At 40.6% G+C, this 18,364-nt stretch overlaps 2 protein-coding genes across 4 annotated transcripts; both read left to right on the top strand.

Moving 5' to 3' along the window:
* The first annotated feature begins 391 nt into the window (after nucleotides 1–391).
* On the top strand, nucleotides 392–12,976 carry LOC112167808 (putative disease resistance RPP13-like protein 1). 3 transcript variants are annotated; one of them, XM_040506795.1, is made up of 8 exons: nucleotides 392–657; nucleotides 737–2,856; nucleotides 3,031–3,110; nucleotides 3,213–3,309; nucleotides 4,996–5,107; nucleotides 12,168–12,235; nucleotides 12,736–12,812; nucleotides 12,911–12,976. In XM_040506795.1, the coding sequence occupies exon 2, from the start codon at nucleotides 1,339–1,341 to the stop codon at nucleotides 2,059–2,061; it is 723 nt and encodes a 240-aa protein (XP_040362729.1). In that variant the 5' UTR covers nucleotides 392–657; nucleotides 737–1,338; the 3' UTR covers nucleotides 2,062–2,856; nucleotides 3,031–3,110; nucleotides 3,213–3,309; nucleotides 4,996–5,107; nucleotides 12,168–12,235; nucleotides 12,736–12,812; nucleotides 12,911–12,976. The 3 variants fall into 3 exon arrangements, with proteins under 3 accessions (XP_040362729.1, XP_040362728.1, XP_040362730.1); XM_040506794.1 differs by having other exon boundaries at nucleotides 3,213–3,341; XM_040506796.1 differs by having other exon boundaries at nucleotides 3,213–3,341; nucleotides 12,728–12,812.
* A 4,555-nt stretch (nucleotides 12,977–17,531) lies between these two features.
* LOC112203857 (uncharacterized mitochondrial protein AtMg00810-like) lies at nucleotides 17,532–17,891 on the top strand. The gene has a single exon (XM_024344766.1). It carries the CDS (start codon nucleotides 17,532–17,534, stop codon nucleotides 17,889–17,891), a length of 360 nt encoding a protein of 119 aa, XP_024200534.1.
* Nucleotides 17,892–18,364: the final 473 nt, after the last annotated feature.

Below are 18,364 nucleotides of genomic sequence, written 5' to 3'. Positions count from 1 at the left end.
CCATCAATTATATGGATTGAAATTATGCATATGAAATTGGGCACCAATTAATATTTGATGAACATGACTAATTAATGCATCAGACGGGTTAAAAAAGGTGTAAAAACGGGTTACTATTTTTGTGTGCTCAATTGGCTCCATTGTTAGGTTTTCCACTTGTTAGGTGTAAAAACAGGGACTTTGGAGTAAATGAAGCAACATAGATCACATAAAGCTTGCGAAGGCCAAGGGATCAAATCTAAGCTTGTTTTGGTAGGAACAATCTACAGTGATGAGAATGTTCAATCTAAGATCAAATTAAATGTTGAGGCTTGTTTTGATATTTCATTTCCTTATAGTTTGCGGTTCATCAGGAAATCATGACTGACTTTGGAAGTAGTGGGCAAAACTGTATTATTAAAGAAGTGCAACAGATCAAGACCCTTAATTGTGTAACATGGATTAAAACTCATAATTATGCACTAGGCATCGGACGCGTTGCACAATTATTGGTGGGGTCTTTAGAGCACTTATGTATAGCACTATTTTGTAAACTCCACTTTCCTCTGCTTTTCTCAACTGTGATTCCATTTGCAAGACGGAGGTTCCTCTGAGCATACCGTAAGTTACAGAAAGCTCGCAAAGGCCAAAGAAATCAGATCTGAAGCAATTTGATAGGTACACTGCTTACTAGTAACGAACCACGTCACTTTCTTATCGGGTATTAATGTTCTCTTTTGATTTTTGGTCTGCTCAGGAAACCATGGCTCTGGCAGTTGTGGGTGGAGCTTTTCTCTCTTCTGCTCTTGCTGTTCTCTTTGATAGGTTGGCTTCCCGTGCGGTTGTTGACTTCATTCGAGGAAAGAAGACCACCGCTGCGCTGCTCCATAAGTTGAAGATGAATTTGTTATCGGTTAATAAGTTGCTCGATGATGCAGAGGAGAAGCAACTCAGAGACTCTGGAGTCAGGGAATGGCTTGATGACCTTAAAGATGTTCTCTATCGTGCCGATGACCTGTTGGATGAAATCAAGACTGAAGTTCTGCGGTGCAAGATGGAACAAGAAGATTCTGGAAGCAGCAGCACAAATCAGGTACTGAACTCTAGTTCCATTTCCATTCATCAACTTGACAAAAGGATACAGGAGATTCTTGACGAATTAGAACCTATTGTCAACGCAAAAAATGTGCTTGATTTGAAAGAGGGTGTTAAGGATAGACAACGAGCAAGACTGGCTACAACTTCTTTGGTAGTAGAGTCTAGTGTATATGGAAGGGATGAAGAAAAGGAGGCCATATCAAGTTATTGTTAGCGGATGGTATAACTGGAAATAAGACAGAAGTGCTTCCAATTGTGGGCATGGGTGGGCTTGGAAAGACCACTCTTGCTCAACTCGTATACAACGACGACAGAGTCAAGCAACATTTTGACCATCAGTCGTGGTTTTGTGTTTCTGAAGGATTTGATATTACCAAAATAACACAGTATATTTACGGGTCACTGACTTCAGAAGTTTGTAATATCACAGACCTAGACATTCTTCAAGTTAAACTAAAGACGGCTTTGTCAGGGAGGAAATTTCTCTTTGTTTTCGACGATGTTTGGACTGTGAAGGAAGGGGAGTGGGAACTCTTGAGCCAACCCTTTGAGAGTGGAGGTCATGGAAGTAAGATCATTGTCACAACACGTGATAAAGGTGTCGCAGCCGGGATGGATAAAGGTGTCGCAGACTGGATGGGTACCCTTGAAAGTCAACATCTAATGCCACTATCTGAGGAAAACTGCTGGTTGCTGTTCTCAAAACATGCCTTCAAGAATGCAGGTGTTACTGCAGATCTGTCGCTTGAAATGATTGGAAAACAGATTGCTAAAAAGTGTAAAGCACTCCCTTTAGCTGCAAAATCACTTGGGGGTCTTTTACGTTCTGAACCAAATATTGAGAAATGGGAAGAAGTATTGAACGTAAAAGACCCCCAAGTGATTTTGCAATATCGGGGCTTCGCAATATTGTGCATGTTCAATACTTCTTCCCATCAGTTGAGCAGCTACCCTCCCTCCAAGAGCTTGAGATTCAAGGATTAATTAATGGAGTGGGGACTAAGCCTTTTCCTAATCTTCGTAAGCTTCGTCTGAAATCTTGTCCCGAGGTAACCGGGCCATTCATGTTAGCCTGCTTCCCAAAGCTTGAAAGCCTTGAATTCTACCATGTGAACGTAGAATCTCTTAATTCCCCTTCACTCCTCTCCCTTGTCCACCTTACAATATCTTCATGCCCAAATTTTGTTTGTTTTCCCGATGCCCAATTTGAAGACGTTACTTGTCATTAAATGTCCGAAACTGAGGTCATTGCCACAGCACATGCACAACCTTCTCCCATCTCTCAGAGAGTTGTCCCTATGGGATTGTCCAGAATTGGAATCATTTCCCGAAGGGGGATTGCCGTCCAAGTTGGAAGAATTGCGCATCCGGCGTTGCAAGAAACTCCTCATTGGAAACCGTATGCAGTGGGGTCTACCAACACTCACCTCTCTCAAATTCTTGAGAGTCGACTTTGAGGGATGTGAACAAGTTGTAGATTCATTTCCAGACGAGGGGCTGCTGCCCACCACTCTCGGATCACTCTACATCAACTGTATTTCGAAGCTGGACGGCAAGGGTTTTACACAACTCACCTCTCTTGAATGGTTGTCAATAAGCAATTCCCCTGAACTCCGGTGCTTGCCAGATGAAGAGCTACCCACTTCTCTTTCTCATCTGGACATCGATCATTGTCCTTTACTAGAACAACGTTGCCAGAGAGAGACGGGGGAAGATTGGCCCAAGATTGCTCACATCAAGACCATTCAAATCAGTTCCACAATTATGTGACATGCAATGGTAATTATCCAATTCTCTGTTCTGGTACGGTTCAGTTAGTAAATTCCCCTCTCAACTGCTTCTTATAAACTCTATGGTTGGCCAATTACCTCTGTTTCTCAATGCATTTGTTCATTTCTATATATCATCATTGTTTTGACGCACTTAAACCTCTACCTTTGAATTCTTGTATAGGCTACATGTGCTTTGTAATTCCCTGAGATGATTCCACTGCTGAGTCTCTGGATAGAAATTTCCTGTCGATGTTGGACAAGGTTACTTCAACTTCCTTTTCTTCTCAACTTATGCATCAGTGATTACTAGACCTGTTGTGGTTTTTATGCTGCTAAACATTATTTATATCCTTCAATTTTTAGGTTCTGAATTAGTAGTGCTAACGCGCGAGTACAAGACTGTGGCCAGAGGAATGGTTGCCAATGTATACAGGATTTTGTTTTCTACAAAACGAAGAAGGTAACAAAAGAGGATGTGTGAAAAGTTTCCTGGTAATGCTCAATTCATCCATGGCTACACATTTGTCAAGTTCCATGGATTTCAGATATTCAAGTGTCTCATTTCGATAATGTTTAGGGATGGCATTTGTACCCATTGGGTATTACCCACCCAATAATAATTCGCGGGTAATACTCAATGGGTATTACCCATCAAATAATTAGCGGATGTGGGTATTTACCCACTCATTTTTAAATGGGTAAAACCCATACCCACCCATTTACCTATTTTTAATATGGGCAGTTTTTTTTTTTTTTTAATACTTGCTACTATTTTTTTTTTTTACCAATATTTATTACTACCTTATTGTTTTTCTTTAATCTTAATATTTCTAATTTTCTACCACTACAAACATTCACCCATTTTCAATATGGGTAATTTTTTTTTATTTATTTATATTTTTTTTTCTTTATACTTGCTACAAACATCTACCACTACATTATTGTTTTTTTTTTTATCTGAATATTTCTACTTTAGTGTTAAGTTAGTAAATAAAATTAAATTTATTTTTCAACACCAACTCAGATAATGAAAATGAATAAGTATCTTCTAATTATAACTTCAATGATTAGAAGAAAAAAATTACAAAATGACAATTCTAATATCTAAATAATAAATTTCGGATCGTAAATGAACCACCCTCATGGATCGCCTTTTGAATCGTCTTTGCACAATTATATGATGATCCAACGGTCGGATTCTCACGGATCGCCTTTTGGAATCGTCTTTTCACAATTATACGATGATCCAACGGTCAGATTCTCACGGATCGCCTTTTGGAATCGTCTTTTCACAATTATATGATGATCCAACGGTCGGATTCTCACGGATCGCTTTTTGGAATCGTCTTTTCACAATTATACCATGATCCAACGGTCGGATTTTCACGGATCGCCTTTTGGAATCTTCTTTTCACAATTATACGTTGATCCAACGGTCGGATTCTCACGGATCGCCCTTAAGATCATCCTCTCAAAATTATATGAAGATCCAACGATCAGATCCTCACGGGTCGCCTTTTGAATCATCTTTTCACAATTATACCATGATCCAACGGTCAGATCCTCACGGATCGCCCTTAGGATCGTCCTCTCAAAATTATACGATGATCCAACGGTCGGATCCTGATAGATCGCCTTTTGAACCAACTTTTCACAATTATACGATGATCCAACGGTCAGATCCTCATCCGAGACCACACAAAGTCATCGCAACACCCCGTATAGGTTTTCTGTTTTTTTTTCTTTTTTAGAATAAGAAAATTATAAAAATGTCCCGTATGTTGGTTGAAAAATAATAGTTCTCAATTAAAAAAAAAAATTTGGGTGTGGTCTACAATTTTATATGGGTATTTGGGTAAAATTTGGGTACCCACGGGTATACCCATACCCCACCCATTTTTATACGGGTATTTTGTAATTACCCATACCCATACCCATATCCATAAACTATGGGTATTACCCATTAACAAATACCCAAAGGGAATAATTACCCGCGGGTACCCGTACCCGTGGGTTTTAATGCCATCCCTAAATGTACTGTTGAATATTAAAAACAAAATTGAAAATAAAATATTTCCTTGTGTATCAAAATGTGTACTTAAACTAGTATCAAATTTTGACAGCTTTTTATTCAAATTTTTGGCAGGGTGCTCTACATTATGTCTTTATTGTGGACCAATCAGAGCGTTTGCATAAATGAAGTATGCAATTGCAGGTGGCTCTAGTACTTTCAGCACCAACTTCACTGTTGCCTCTCGGTATTTTTCTTTTTGTTGTAGAATGAACATAAATTAACAGAGAGAGGGAGGGAGTTTAGATGCAGAGAATGGAGTAGATTGTGTGTTATTCTTCTCTCAAAGGAGGGTTTATATAGGAGTACAAGATAGTGCGAATGCTATAGGAATAAGTCCATTGTTGTGGCTACATTAATTACAGCTGCAACTCCCCATGGTGACTGCAATGGTGGTTGCTGTAATGGTGGTTGCTGCCATGCTTGTTGCTTCCCCACATGCTTTATGCCACACAAGTCTTCATACCTATATCTATACACTCAAGTATCTATTTACATGATATAGCCATTATACTACAACACTCCCCCTTGGATATTTCATGTCAATAGTGTTGCCTAGGCCGTGCGCTTCTAAGTTGCCTCGTTAAAAACCTTGCCAAGTAATAAAAACCCTGTGGGAAAAAACAACCTTGGTCGAAGGAGAAAAAGAGCACAACGCGCGTTGAGTGTGGAGTATGTTTCTGGATACTCCCCCTGATTTCAACTCCCCCTGAAAATATAATCATGGGAGTTCGGATAACTTTATCAATCCGATGCTCTTCACATGTTTCTCGAAAGGGGATTTTGGTAACGACTTAGTAAATAAGTCCGCTACATTGTCCTCTGATCGGATTTGATTTACTTCAATATTTAGAAGTGCTTGTTGTTGCTGACTGTAGAAGAATTTAGGCGATATATGCTTGGTATTGTCGCCCTTGATGAAACCTAATTTCATTTGCTCAATACAAGCTGCATTATCCTCGTAAATGCATGTAGGTTCATTTGTGGTAGACTTCAAACCACAAGTTCCTCGAATATGTCTAATTACAGACCTTAGCCATATGCATTCACGCACAGCTTCATGTAGAGCGATAATCTCTGCATGATTTGAGGAAGTAGCAACAAGGGTCTGTTTTGTAGACCTCCAAGATATCGCGGTGCTTCCCATGGTAAAGACATAACCCGTTTGGGAGCGACCTTTGTGAGGGTCAGAGAGATATCCTGCATCAGCAAAACCCATCAAAGCATCACCGTTATTTTGATGGAGGGGAGGAGGAGAACGTCGGTCACCATGGACGGCGCCGCCGGCGTCTACATTACGGAAGGTGGCGTTTTGCCTTGTGGGGTCCGATTACATACTTCCGTCTTTTCTTTTCCCTCTGTAGGGATAAAACAATCCCATATCAATCGTACCTCTCAAGTATCGAAAGATTGTCTTTATACCAACCCAATGACGGCGTGTTAGCGCTGAACTATGTCGAGCTAACAAGTTCACTGCGAATGAGATATCTGGTCTTGTGCATTGAGCTAAGTACAATAATGCGCCTATTGCACTTAGATAGGGCATTTCAGCCTCTAATAAATCTTCGTCCTCATCCTTTGGACGAAACGGATCTTTTCCGGGCTCAAGACTACGGCCGATCATGGGAGTACTTACAGGCTTTGCTTTATCTTCATTAAAGCGCCTTAGTAATTTTTGAGTATACGCTGATTGGTGAATCATAATCCCATCACTACGGTGCTCGAGTTCTATTCCGAGACAAAACCGTGTTTTCCCAAGATCTTTCATCTCAAATTCGGATTTCAAGTATTTAGCAGTTTCCTTTAACTCATCTAGAGTTCCAATTAGGTTCATGTCATCGACATAAACTGCTACAATTGCAAATCCGGAACTTGTCCTTTTAATGAACACGCATGGGCATATTTCATTGTTAACATATCCCTTCCCAATCAAGTAGTCACTTAGACGGTTATACCACATCCGTCCAGATTGTTTCAATCCATATAGTGAGCGTCTTAATCTTATTGAAAGTGGTTTAGAGCCACTTGATTTGGGTAATTGAAGTCCATCTAGAACCTTCATATATATCTCTGAATCTAGATCCCCATAGAGATATGCTGTAACCACATCCATAAGCTGCATGTCAAGTTTTTCGGAAACTACCAAACTGACAAGGTAGCGGAACGTTATAACGTCCATTACGGGAGAATATGTCTCCTCGTAGTCAATTCCAGGGCGTTGTGAGAAACCTTGCGCCACAAGGCGAGCTTTATATCTAACAACCTCATTTTTCTCATTATGCTTTCTAACAAAGACCCATTTATGGCCAACAGGCTTTATATTTGGGGGTGTCAGCGTTATAGACCCAAATACCTGTCTCTTTGTTAGTGAATCCAATTCAGCCTGGATCGCATCTTTCCATTTAGGCCAATCTGCTCTTCGTTGACATTCTTCAACGGAGCGAGGTTCGATATCATCGTATTCTATAATTCTTTGAGCAATAGAGTATGCAAACACATCATCAAGGATAATAGAATCTCTATTTAACGTCTCATGTACACTAGTGTAATTCATGGAGATCTCTCTATTTTCTGGAATTGGTTTTGACATTGAAGCGTCCCCCAATGATGTCTCTTGGACATAACCATAATCCGGAATATCTTCATGAGACGGTTTATTTATATCGATGATTAATGGATCTCTTTGTGCCAAACTTGCTTTCTTTCTTGGGCGAGAATCCATCGAACCTTTGGGCCTCCCTCGTTTCCTTGCAGGGAGCCCGGCCTGAGCCACATTGCCATCACCATTAGTGGTGGCGGCGCCGTGCCCAATACCCCTAGGGGTGGCGCCATGTCCATGATTTTTAGGGACATCAATCCTTGCAGGCACGTTTGCAGCAGGTATATGTGATCTTGTCACTTTAGCGATATCAGAAAACGCATCAGGCATCGAATCTGCTACGTTCTGAAGATCGAGAATTCCCCGCACTTCAATTTCGGACTGTGCTGTTCGGGGATCAAGATGAGACAAAGTGGGGACAGACCACGACAATTCCTGTTGTTCCTGTTGAACATTAGTGTTCTTATCTCCCCCTAACGACGGGAAGACTGTCTCATCAAAGTGACAATCCGCAAATCTAGCGGTAAATAGATCGCCTGTCAAGGGTTCTAAGTAGCGGATAATGGTTGGAGAGTCATATCCAACATAAATACCTAATCGTCTTTGAGGACCCATTTTGGTGCGCTGTGGCGGCGCAATTGGCACATAGACTGCACATCCAAATATGCGTAAGTGTGAGACATCAGGCTCATACCCAGTCACCATCTGGGACGCAGAAAAGGGTTGAGTGGCAGTGGGCCTCAGGCGAATAAGCACAGCTGCATGCAATATTGCATAGCCCCAAGCAGAAATAGGGAGTTTGGTGCGCATAACCAATGCTCTAGCAACCATTTGATGTCTTTTAATGGCAGCTTCTGCGAGACCATTTTGGGTGTGAACATGAGGGACAGGGTGTTCAACCTCAATCCCAATGGACATGCAATAATCATCAAAAGTTTTTGATGTAAACTCTCCAGCATTGTCAAGACGAATTGACTTAATAGGATGATCAGGGTGGTGAGCCCTTAACTTAATGATTTGTGCTAGGAGTTTAGCAAATGCAGCATTTCTTGTGGACAAGAGCATGACATGTGACCAACGTGTCGATGCATCAACCAACACCATAAAATATCTAAATGGTCCGCAAGTTGGTTGGATAGGTCCACAAATATCACCTTGGATTCTTTGCAAGAATGGTATATTTTCTTTAGTGTCCTTTGCATAGGATGGTCTTGATCCTACCTTTGCTAAAGAGCAAGCTTTGCAAAACGAATGATAGGCTTTAGAAGCAACTCCTTGGACCAATCTTTGGTTCGTACTTCTTTTCGTTTTGAAGAATGGATGTCCGTGTGAAGTCTTTAATATACGGATCATCATATCACGACCTGGATGTCCCAAACGGTCGTGCCAAAGCCTATATGTGTCAGAATCCCATAAATTATCTTTCATGACATGGTTGGATTTAATGACTCTAATAGTGGTTGCATACAATCCACTAGAGCGACACATAAGTTTCTCTAATACTCGTTTATTTCTGTAGTCATTAGAGGTGATGCAAAGGAACTCTTGTCCATTCTCACAATGTGTTTCCACATGAAAACCATTGGCTCTTATATCTTTAAAACTCAATAGGGTTCTTCCAGCCCTTGGAGCATATAGAGCTTCAGTGACATTAATATTTGTGCCATTTGGCAACATAAATTGAGCTGGTCCTCGACCATGAATTAATTGTGATGGTCCTGCCATCGTAGTCACTGAAGATCGACTAGGCGTCATCCATAAAAATAGTTGCCTATGTCTCAATATAGTATGTGTGGTGCCACTATCAAGAAGGCATTCCAACTCTCCGGGAAACATACTGAAAGATAATAAAGTTCGGAATTTAACACATATCCATGACATTGAATAATAATGTGACACTTTATTAATAAGGAAAATAGCCAATGATTACATCAAAGTTTCCAAAGTCTATTCCAAAATAAAATCAAACTTAGACAAGTTGTAGTCACTCAATCCGTTTGGTAACTCCAATAAAATATGACCAGGGAAGTAGACAGAGATGTTGGTGGAGCGAGGCTCTCTTAAGTACCACTATCTCAATTACTTTCCTAGACATCATACTTCATTGGATGCGCCACATGAGAAAGAGTTAATACAATTGTCATTTATTGACTAAGGCACATTGCCGTTCTTGGAAAATAAAAAGGACTATTCTAATCAAAGTCTACGGCATCCTTGTGCACTTCATTTTCAGCTTTGAAGTCCTCAATGGTGAGATTGACATCTTCACCATCTTCTTCTTCGGCAAGGTAGATTTCTTGCTCCCTCAAGTCCCTATACTCCTTGTAGCGTGCAGCTAGTTGGGCACTTGCATTGCATTGCTTGAACCAATGCTCAATCGATCCACATCGATGACACATGTCATTGTGGTTACCTCCCTTTATTTGAGGTGCACTTCGTGCACGTTGTGGATATTCCCTAGGAGGGTTGGAGGTACTACCACGGTTCATGGTGCTACCTCCACGGCTCATGGTGCTACCTCCACGGCCCATGGTGCTACCTCTACGGCTGGTGTTGCCATATCCACCTCTCCCACGTGTGGCGTTGCCATCACGTGTGCCTGCTCTAAAGTTGCGGTTTCCTTCCTTATTGGGGCGGTTATATGGACCCATACGTCCCTCATGTCCCCCTTTTTTAGGGTACACATGTCCCCTATTATTAGGGTACCGCTCCTTGCGACCTCTTTTGGGTGCATTATAATTCGCCTCATGAACGCTCTTAGTTCCAATGGGCCTTGAATTATAATTCTTCACGAGGATGTTGTCATGTTTTTCAGCTACAGACATAACATTGATGAGCTGATTAAACCTCGTAATTCGTCCAGCATTGACTTCAGTACGATATTGCTTTGATAGCAAAAGTGCTGCGACAGGGAAGGTGGAGAGAGTCTTCTCAATTAGCTCTTGTTCTGTGAGAGGTTGTTCACAAAACCTCAACATGGATTTGAGGCGAAGAACTTCTGAATTATATTCAGCAACAGACTTGAAGTCGGCGAAGCGTATATTGTTCCATTGAACCTTCAAGTCAGGGAGGAGGGAATCTTGGATATTGCCAAAGCGCTCTTCTAGCGCTACCCATAGGTCTCTTGCATCCTTGATCGACATGTACTCCAATCTGAGTGATTTATCCATGTGGCGTCGCATCAAGATAAGTGCTTGAGCATGCTTTGTAGGTGTTCGTTGGAACACAAGACCCTGGTTAGGTGCTTGGATTATGGGTAATATCCCTTTTGAAGTGAGATGGTTCTCAACGTCAGTTATCCAGCTATGGTATTCCGAGCCTGTTGAGTCAAGCATGGGAAAGTCGAGTCTTGGTTCATTCGACATCCTGAAGATAAGAAGAGAAGATATATTAGTTTCGGAGTTTAAACTTCCACGAAAACTAAAATAATAAGATTTCCGAGCTATGCTACCAAGAAATCAATTTCCAAGAATATTTAGATTAGACCGAAACAATGATGTTTAATATGGTCATAAATTGATGCTTGTGGACGCTCTTAGTCCGAATATTATGAACACTCTTAGTTCATTGATTACGAACGCTCTTAGTTCGTTTAGCGTGAATTCCTATAATTCCGCTCTTTGATTGCAAGTCCCTTAGAAAAAAAAGAAAGGAATAAAAACTCAAAAACGGGAACTTTAATCTTTAAAACTTACTTGTTGAAATTCGGAGCAAATTCTCTTCTGAACAGATCCCACTTCAAATGGTGTACAGGTCTCAAAACGACTCCAACAGGGCTGAACTTTGGAGGTCAGATAGAAGAGACAGAGATGAACAACTTTGATGAAGAAAGGATTTTGATTAGAGATCCCGAAGAAGACGTTTCTCAGCTTGCAAGCAGGCTGATATGCACAGGAACGAGCGTGCTGAACAGCTCCCACTTCGAATAGTGTACAGGTCTCAAAAGAACTCCAACAGGGCTGAAATTTGGAGGTCAGATAGAAGAGACAGAGATGAACAACTTTGATGAACAAATTATTTTGATCAGAGGTCCTGAACAAGATGTTTCGGGGCGTGAAAGCAGACTGATCTGCACAGAAACAAGCGCAGGGGCAGCGCACGGTATGGCTAGCAAGAGCTAGGAGCTCGTGCTGATAACGTGTTGTAGAATGAACATAAATTAACAGAGAGAGGGAGGGAGTTTAGATGCAGAGAATGGAGTAGATTGTGTGTTATTCTTCTCTCAAAGGAGGGTTTATATAGGAGTACAAGAACATAAATTAACAGAGAGAGGGAGGGAGTTTAGATGCAGAGAATGGAGTAGATTGTGTGTTATTCTTCTCTCAAAGGAGGGTTTATATAGGAGTACAAGATAGTGCGAATGCTATAGGAATAAGTCCATTGTTGTGGCTACATTAATTACAGCTGCAACTCCCCATGGTGACTGCAATGGTGGTTGCTGTAATGGTGGTTGCTGCCATGCTTGTTGCTTCCCCACATGCTTTATGCCACACAAGTCTTCATACCTATATCTATACACTCAAGTATCTATTTACATGATATAGCCATTATACTACAACACTTTTTAATTTTTTAGTTTCTGTTTGTCTTTCCCCCTCATTTTTTTTCATTGACACTTAGTTATTTTATTATTTTCAATTTTTGACAGGTTCCCTTGTTTATTTGGTTACTGTCCAGTTTGGAGCCTCTAAGTCATCACTTACTGAAAAGTTCTAGGTACGGTTCTGAGAAGATCTTCTTTTCTGAAGTTTTCTTAGGTCTGTTATTTAGACTTGTATGCCTTGGTTCTAATTTGGACTTGACTTTGTGTCTTTATGATCTGAATTCTAAGTTCGTGCTTTTTTATCTTTGAATTCACAAACTCAAGGAAATATCTGGTATCAAAGCACCTTAGAGATATGTTTCAAGCAATGAACTCTATATATGCACACCATCTGTTTGTGAAAATGCATGCTTTATTATCTTTCTAAAGTTGATGAAGGCTGACCAAATTATTGAGTTTGTAACTTATGGTTTACCTAAGTGTAATTGTTTTGCTGTTTCTTTCTTGTCTAAAACTATTCATTAATCCAAATATTAAAAAGATATTGGAGTCTGGTTAGCATTGTTATAGAGTTTCAGTTGATTTTACTCATTGGAAAGTCTCTAGAACCCCGGTCTATAGATTCATGTAGTTATTGCTAGAGTTGTGTAAATAATGCTAAAAAGTGACACAGCAAAATGAATCCCAAGGATGATGGAGGGATCCGATTCGGAATGGAGGAGATGGAATTCTATGAGGAAGTGAAAATGGGTAAGTTTAATTGTATCCTACTGCTTTGTTTTAATTTTTTCTTATTTGAGGGGGCTCTATGGTATCTAACTGTGTTTGTTTTGTAACCAAAATGGCAGAATATGCAAAAGAGAAATCAAGCGACAAGTCTACACTGAAGGCTGCAATTAGGGCTTCCAAAAAATCAAAAAATTCTGATGCTGCACATCAGGGTTAGCCATACATTCTGTCACTTTTTATTTTATTTATTTTATTTTTGGTTTACCAAAGTTGTAGTTAACTGAAAAAAGGAATTTGAAACAAATGAAATCATTGAAATGCAATGAGTTTGTGATTTTAATTTTATATTATAGTTACTGAGATATTTGGTAATGTCTGATGACTAAAGACAATAAACAATGCTGCTTTATTTGATAATCAAACAATATCTGTTAATTGCCATTTTATCACAGATTGTGTCATCACAATTGCGTTATGTTGTTAATGAGACAACAAGACTATGAGAGTCTTCAACGTGTGTTATGGTTGTGAATGTGTGATTGAGTCATTGTTATTGACGTACTGATTGAGTTATCACTTCATCATGTTATTAGATATTAATTGTGAACACAAGTCACAACTAATATATTGAACTACTGAACTTATGTGATTATGGTATTGGTTTTAAAATTTGGTAGGGAAGCAAACTTTTGTGCTTGCTAACTGATTGCTGCTTGCTGAAAGTGGAATGGATATCTTATTGTGCTGCAATATGCTTGTAGAAGAGAAGAACTGAGGCAGTAATGGATTTGTGATACAATGTTCAAATCTTCAACTTTTTTTCTTCTTTTTCTTTTTGCATTTCAGTGTAATTTTATAATCTGAGACAATGAGAGTAGATTACTAGACAATCTCATGTTATAATCTTCAACTTTGAATCAGACTTGCATAGCTTCAAAAATGGATGTTTTGAGCAGAAGATGGTATTTTAACCAACCTTGTATTTTTACATTTTTTTTTCTCCAAAAGATGGACATTCTAACCAAACTTGTTCTTTATATACAAATTACAAAAGTGGTTAGTTGTCAGCAAGTTATTTTACATTCATACTTCGAACCAATGAGTAAAGTTCTTCAGTTGGATCATCTGTTGTTAAGGCTTCATTTGTGCTAATGAGAAGTAAATTGGTTTCTGCTGTTAGGGTTGTTGGTTACCTAGTAATTAAGTCTTTATGATTGAGTCACATTTGAGTTGTTGCTTCTGTTAAATAATGCCCTGGTTTGTAAGGCTTTGGTTTAGATTTGATTCATTCCTGTAATAGATTGACCACGTCTTTAGACTATGAGATTGTGGTAGCTTTATTTTTGCATTTCAGACTATGAGATTGTGGTAGCTTTATTTTTGCATTTCAGTTTTATAAGGCTTGTATAAAGCTGAAGTATCTTTCATTTGCAGAAAACAAGCTTTGAACTTCCGGTTTACTCGAGTTGTTTATTTAGAGCTTGAGAGTGCAACAAAGTGGTATCAGAGCCCCACAAAGGGACCTGATTGAGAGAACTTAGGAACTGCAGTATCCTAACGAGAGAGAGAGAGAGAGAGTGAGAAAAGAGAAAAAGAAGGTGAGAAGGAGTGAAACACGTTGTGAAGAGAGAGAGAGAGAGGGAGGGAGGGAGGGAGGGGATGGCAACTGAAGTAAGCAGTTTCGTCCATTTCTAAGTTCGATGGTCATTACGACCATTGGGCGATGCTGATGGAGAATTTCCTCAGATCGAAAAAGTACTGGGGTCTTGTGGAGGTAGGGGAGGGAGGGAGGGAGGGAGGGATGGCTGAAGGAAGCAGTTTCGTCCATTTCTAAGTTCGATGGTCATTACGACCATTGGGCGATGCTGATGGAGAATTTCCTCAGATCGAAAGAGTACTGGGGTCTTGTGGAGGTAGGATACGCTTAACCAGAGAATGCTGCAGAAGTCACAGATGCACAGCGACGAAGGCTAGAGGAGATGAAGCTCGAAGACATGAAGGTGAAGAACTACATTTTCCAGGCAATAGATCAGACTATTCTGGGGACAATACTTTAGAAAGACACCTCCAAGCAAATCTGGGAGTCTATGAAGAAGAAATTCGAAGGAAGTGCAAGAGTAAAGATGTCACATCTTCAATCTCTCAGAAGAGAATTCGAAACTCTTGAGATGAAATCTAGTGAAGGGGTGACAGAATACTTCTCAAGGGTGATGACGGTGACAAACAAGATGAGAATTTATGGGGAGGATATGCAAGATGTGAAGATTGTGGAAAAGATACTGCGAACTCTAACTGAGAAGTTTAACTATATTGTCTGCTCCATAGAGAATCAAAGGACATCGACTGTCTTTCTGTTGATGAGTTGCAAAGCTCTTTAATCGTGCATGAACAAAAGTTTCGAAGCCCTAGTGGTGAAGAACAGGCTTTGAAGGTTACATTTGAGGGAGGAAGAGGCAGAGGTGGTCGAGGTGCATTCCTAGGTCGTGGAAGAGGTAGAGGCAGGTAGGGATTTAACAAGGCAATTGTAGAACGCTACAAGTGCCACAAGTTGGGAAACTTCCAAATGCCGAACTTGACGAAGAAGAGATGTTGCTGATGGATCATGTGGATCTTCACAATTCTGAAAGAGAAGCAGTGTGGTTCCTGGACTCAGGTTGCAGCAACCATATGACTGGAGATAAACAGTGGTTTCTTCACCTAGATGAGACTTTCAGGCAAGTTGTGTAACTCAGCAACAACACCAAAATGGCAGTGATGGGGAAGGGAAGCATCAAGCTACGAGTCAATGGAACAAATCAGGTGATTACCAAGGTGTTATTTGCCTGAGCTTACAAATAATCTACTTAGTATTGATCAGCTGCAAGAACAAAATCTAGCTATTCTAATACAGTATGGAGTATGCAAGATTTATCATCCTGCATATTATGCAGAGACAAATGTCTGCTGATCGGATGTTTATTCTTCTTGCTGAAATGGAAACACAAGCACATGCTCAAACTCCTGCTCCTGCATGCTTCAAGACCACATCTGAAGATCAAATTGACTTATGGCATCGTAGATTTGGTCACCTACATTTCAAGGGCTTGAGAATCCTATCCAACAAGAAGATGGTAAAAGGCATGCCTTGTCTCAATGCTTCCTCAAAAGTACGCACAGTATGTATGGTAGGCAAGCAACGTCGAGAGACCATTCCTAAGAAGAGTTTGTGGAGAGCTACTCAGAAGCTGCAACTCGTACATGCCGACATATGTGGCCCAATCACACCTGAATCCAACAGCCATAAAAGGTACATAATCACATTCATTGATGATTATAGCAGAAAGTTATGGACCTATTTCTTGAAGCTTAAGTCAGAAGCATTTGTTGTGTTCAAAAAGTTCAAAAGTATGGTAGAGAAGGAAACCGGAAATGTTATATGTTGTCTTCGAACTGACCGAGGTGGGGAGTTTACCACACTGGAATTTAATGAGTATTGCAGTTCAAATGGCGTTGCTAGGCAGCTCAATGCAGCCTACACCCCACAACAAAATGGGGTTGCAGAGCGAAAGAACCGGACGATCATGAACATGGTGCGATGCATGTTGACGGAGAAACTTGTCCCTAATGAATTCTAGTCGGAAGCGTCAACTGGACTGTTCACTTGCCCAACTGATGCCCTACTCTTTCTATAAAGGATAAGACACCAGAGGAAGCATGGTGTGGCTTCAAACCCTCAGTGAACCATTTCAGGGTGTTCGGTTGTGTTGGACATGTGCACATTTCCAATAAAAAGAGGCATAAGCTTGATGCTAAGAGCCTCCAGTGTGTCTTCTTGGGCTTAAGCGAAGAATCTAAAGCCTATAGGATGTATGATCCTGTGTCAAAGAAGGTGATTATAAGTAGGGATGTGGTACTTGAAGAAGACAAGAAGTGGGAATGGAGTAAAACAGTTGAAGGAACTAGCTGTGCAGTCCTTGAGTGGGGAGAGGAAGACGAGCTGCAAGAGTATGAAGAAGAAAGTGTGTATGAAGAAGAAGATCAGGTTGAAGATGGTGCTACTGGATCTGGTTCGTCATCAAATGAAGCTGCTGAACACAACCCTCTAAGTCCAGTTGAAAGGAGGGAAAGAAGGGTGCCAATTTGGATGGAAGATTATGTATGTGGTGAGGGATTATCTGTAGAGGAAGAGACTAATTTGATGATGTTTACTGCCTATAGTGATCCTATGTCCTTTGAAGAAGCTGCCAAGAGCTCGAGATGGAGAGAAGCAATGGAGTTGGAAATCAAAGCCATTAAGAAGAATGAGACATGGGAGCTGACCACGTTACTAGTTGGAGCAAAAGGGATAGGAGTGAAATGGATATTTAAGACCAAGCTAAACGAGAATGGGGAGGTTGACAAATACAAAGCAAGGCTTGTGGACAAGGGATACACACAGCAGCTTGGGATAGACTACACTGAAGTATTTGCACCTGTAGCTCGTTGGGACACCATTCGAATGATTCTAGCTCTTGCTGCTTGCAAAGGATGGAGTGTGTACCAGCTCGATATGAAGAGTGCTTTTTTGCATGGGGACTTGAATGAAGCAGTGTTTATCGAGCAACCTCGGGGCTATGAAGTGAAGGGAGAAGAAGACAAGGTTTATAGGCTCAAGAAGGCCCTTACGGACTCAAGCAAGCTCCCATGCAGGCAGAAGGAGGGAAATTGCTTGTGGTGAGTGTGTACGTTGACGGCCTCATTTTCACAGGGAATGATGAAGCAATGTTAGAAAGGTTCAAGAGCTCTATGAAACAGGAGTTCGACATGTCCAATCTTGGAAGGATGAAATACTTCCTCGGTGTGGAAGTGGTGCAGGGCAGTAAAGGGATCTTCATCAACCAAAAGAAATATGCTAATGAAGTACTCGAAAGGTTTGGCATGAAGTATTGTAATTCGGTAAAGAATCCAGTTGTACCGGGTTTTAAGCCTGTGAAAGATGAAGGTGGGGCTGGTATGGATACAACTGTTAACAAACAAATAGTGGGCAGTCTTATGTATTTGACTGCCCCCAGACCCGACTTAGCTTATGTGGTGAGCTTAATCAGCAGATTCATGGAGAGGCTGACTGATTTGCATCATTAAGCAGTGAAGAGGGTTCTTCGTTACTTAAAGGGAAATACTGAGTTGGGGATATTTTATAAAAGAGGTTGAGAAGGGAAGTTGGTAGCCTACTCAGACAACGATTATGCCGGAGACGTTGAGGACCGGAAAAGTACATCCGGGTAAGTGTTCTTGCTCAGCATGGTCCTCAAAGAAACAGCCAGTAGTCACCCTCTCCACCACTGAAGCTGAGTTCATAGCAACTGCCTCTTGTGCATGCCAAAGTGTGTGGATGCGTAGGGTTCTTGAAAAACTTGGCCATGAACAAAGTAAGTTCACTGATGTTTATTGTGACAATAGCTCTGCAATTAAATTGTCAAAGTATCCAGTTATGCATGGTAGGAATAAACACATTGATGTTAGGTTTCATTTCCTTCGTGATTTAACAAAGGATGGGGTTGTTAAGTTAGAGCATTGTGGTTCGAAGGATCAGTTAGCAGACATTATGACTAAAC

Source organism: Rosa chinensis, chromosome 5 (genome assembly GCF_002994745.2).
Source record: "Rosa chinensis cultivar Old Blush chromosome 5, RchiOBHm-V2, whole genome shotgun sequence".
Classification (NCBI taxonomy): Eukaryota; Viridiplantae; Streptophyta; class Magnoliopsida; order Rosales; family Rosaceae; genus Rosa; species Rosa chinensis.
This window is presented reverse-complemented; position numbering and strand designations above follow the sequence as displayed.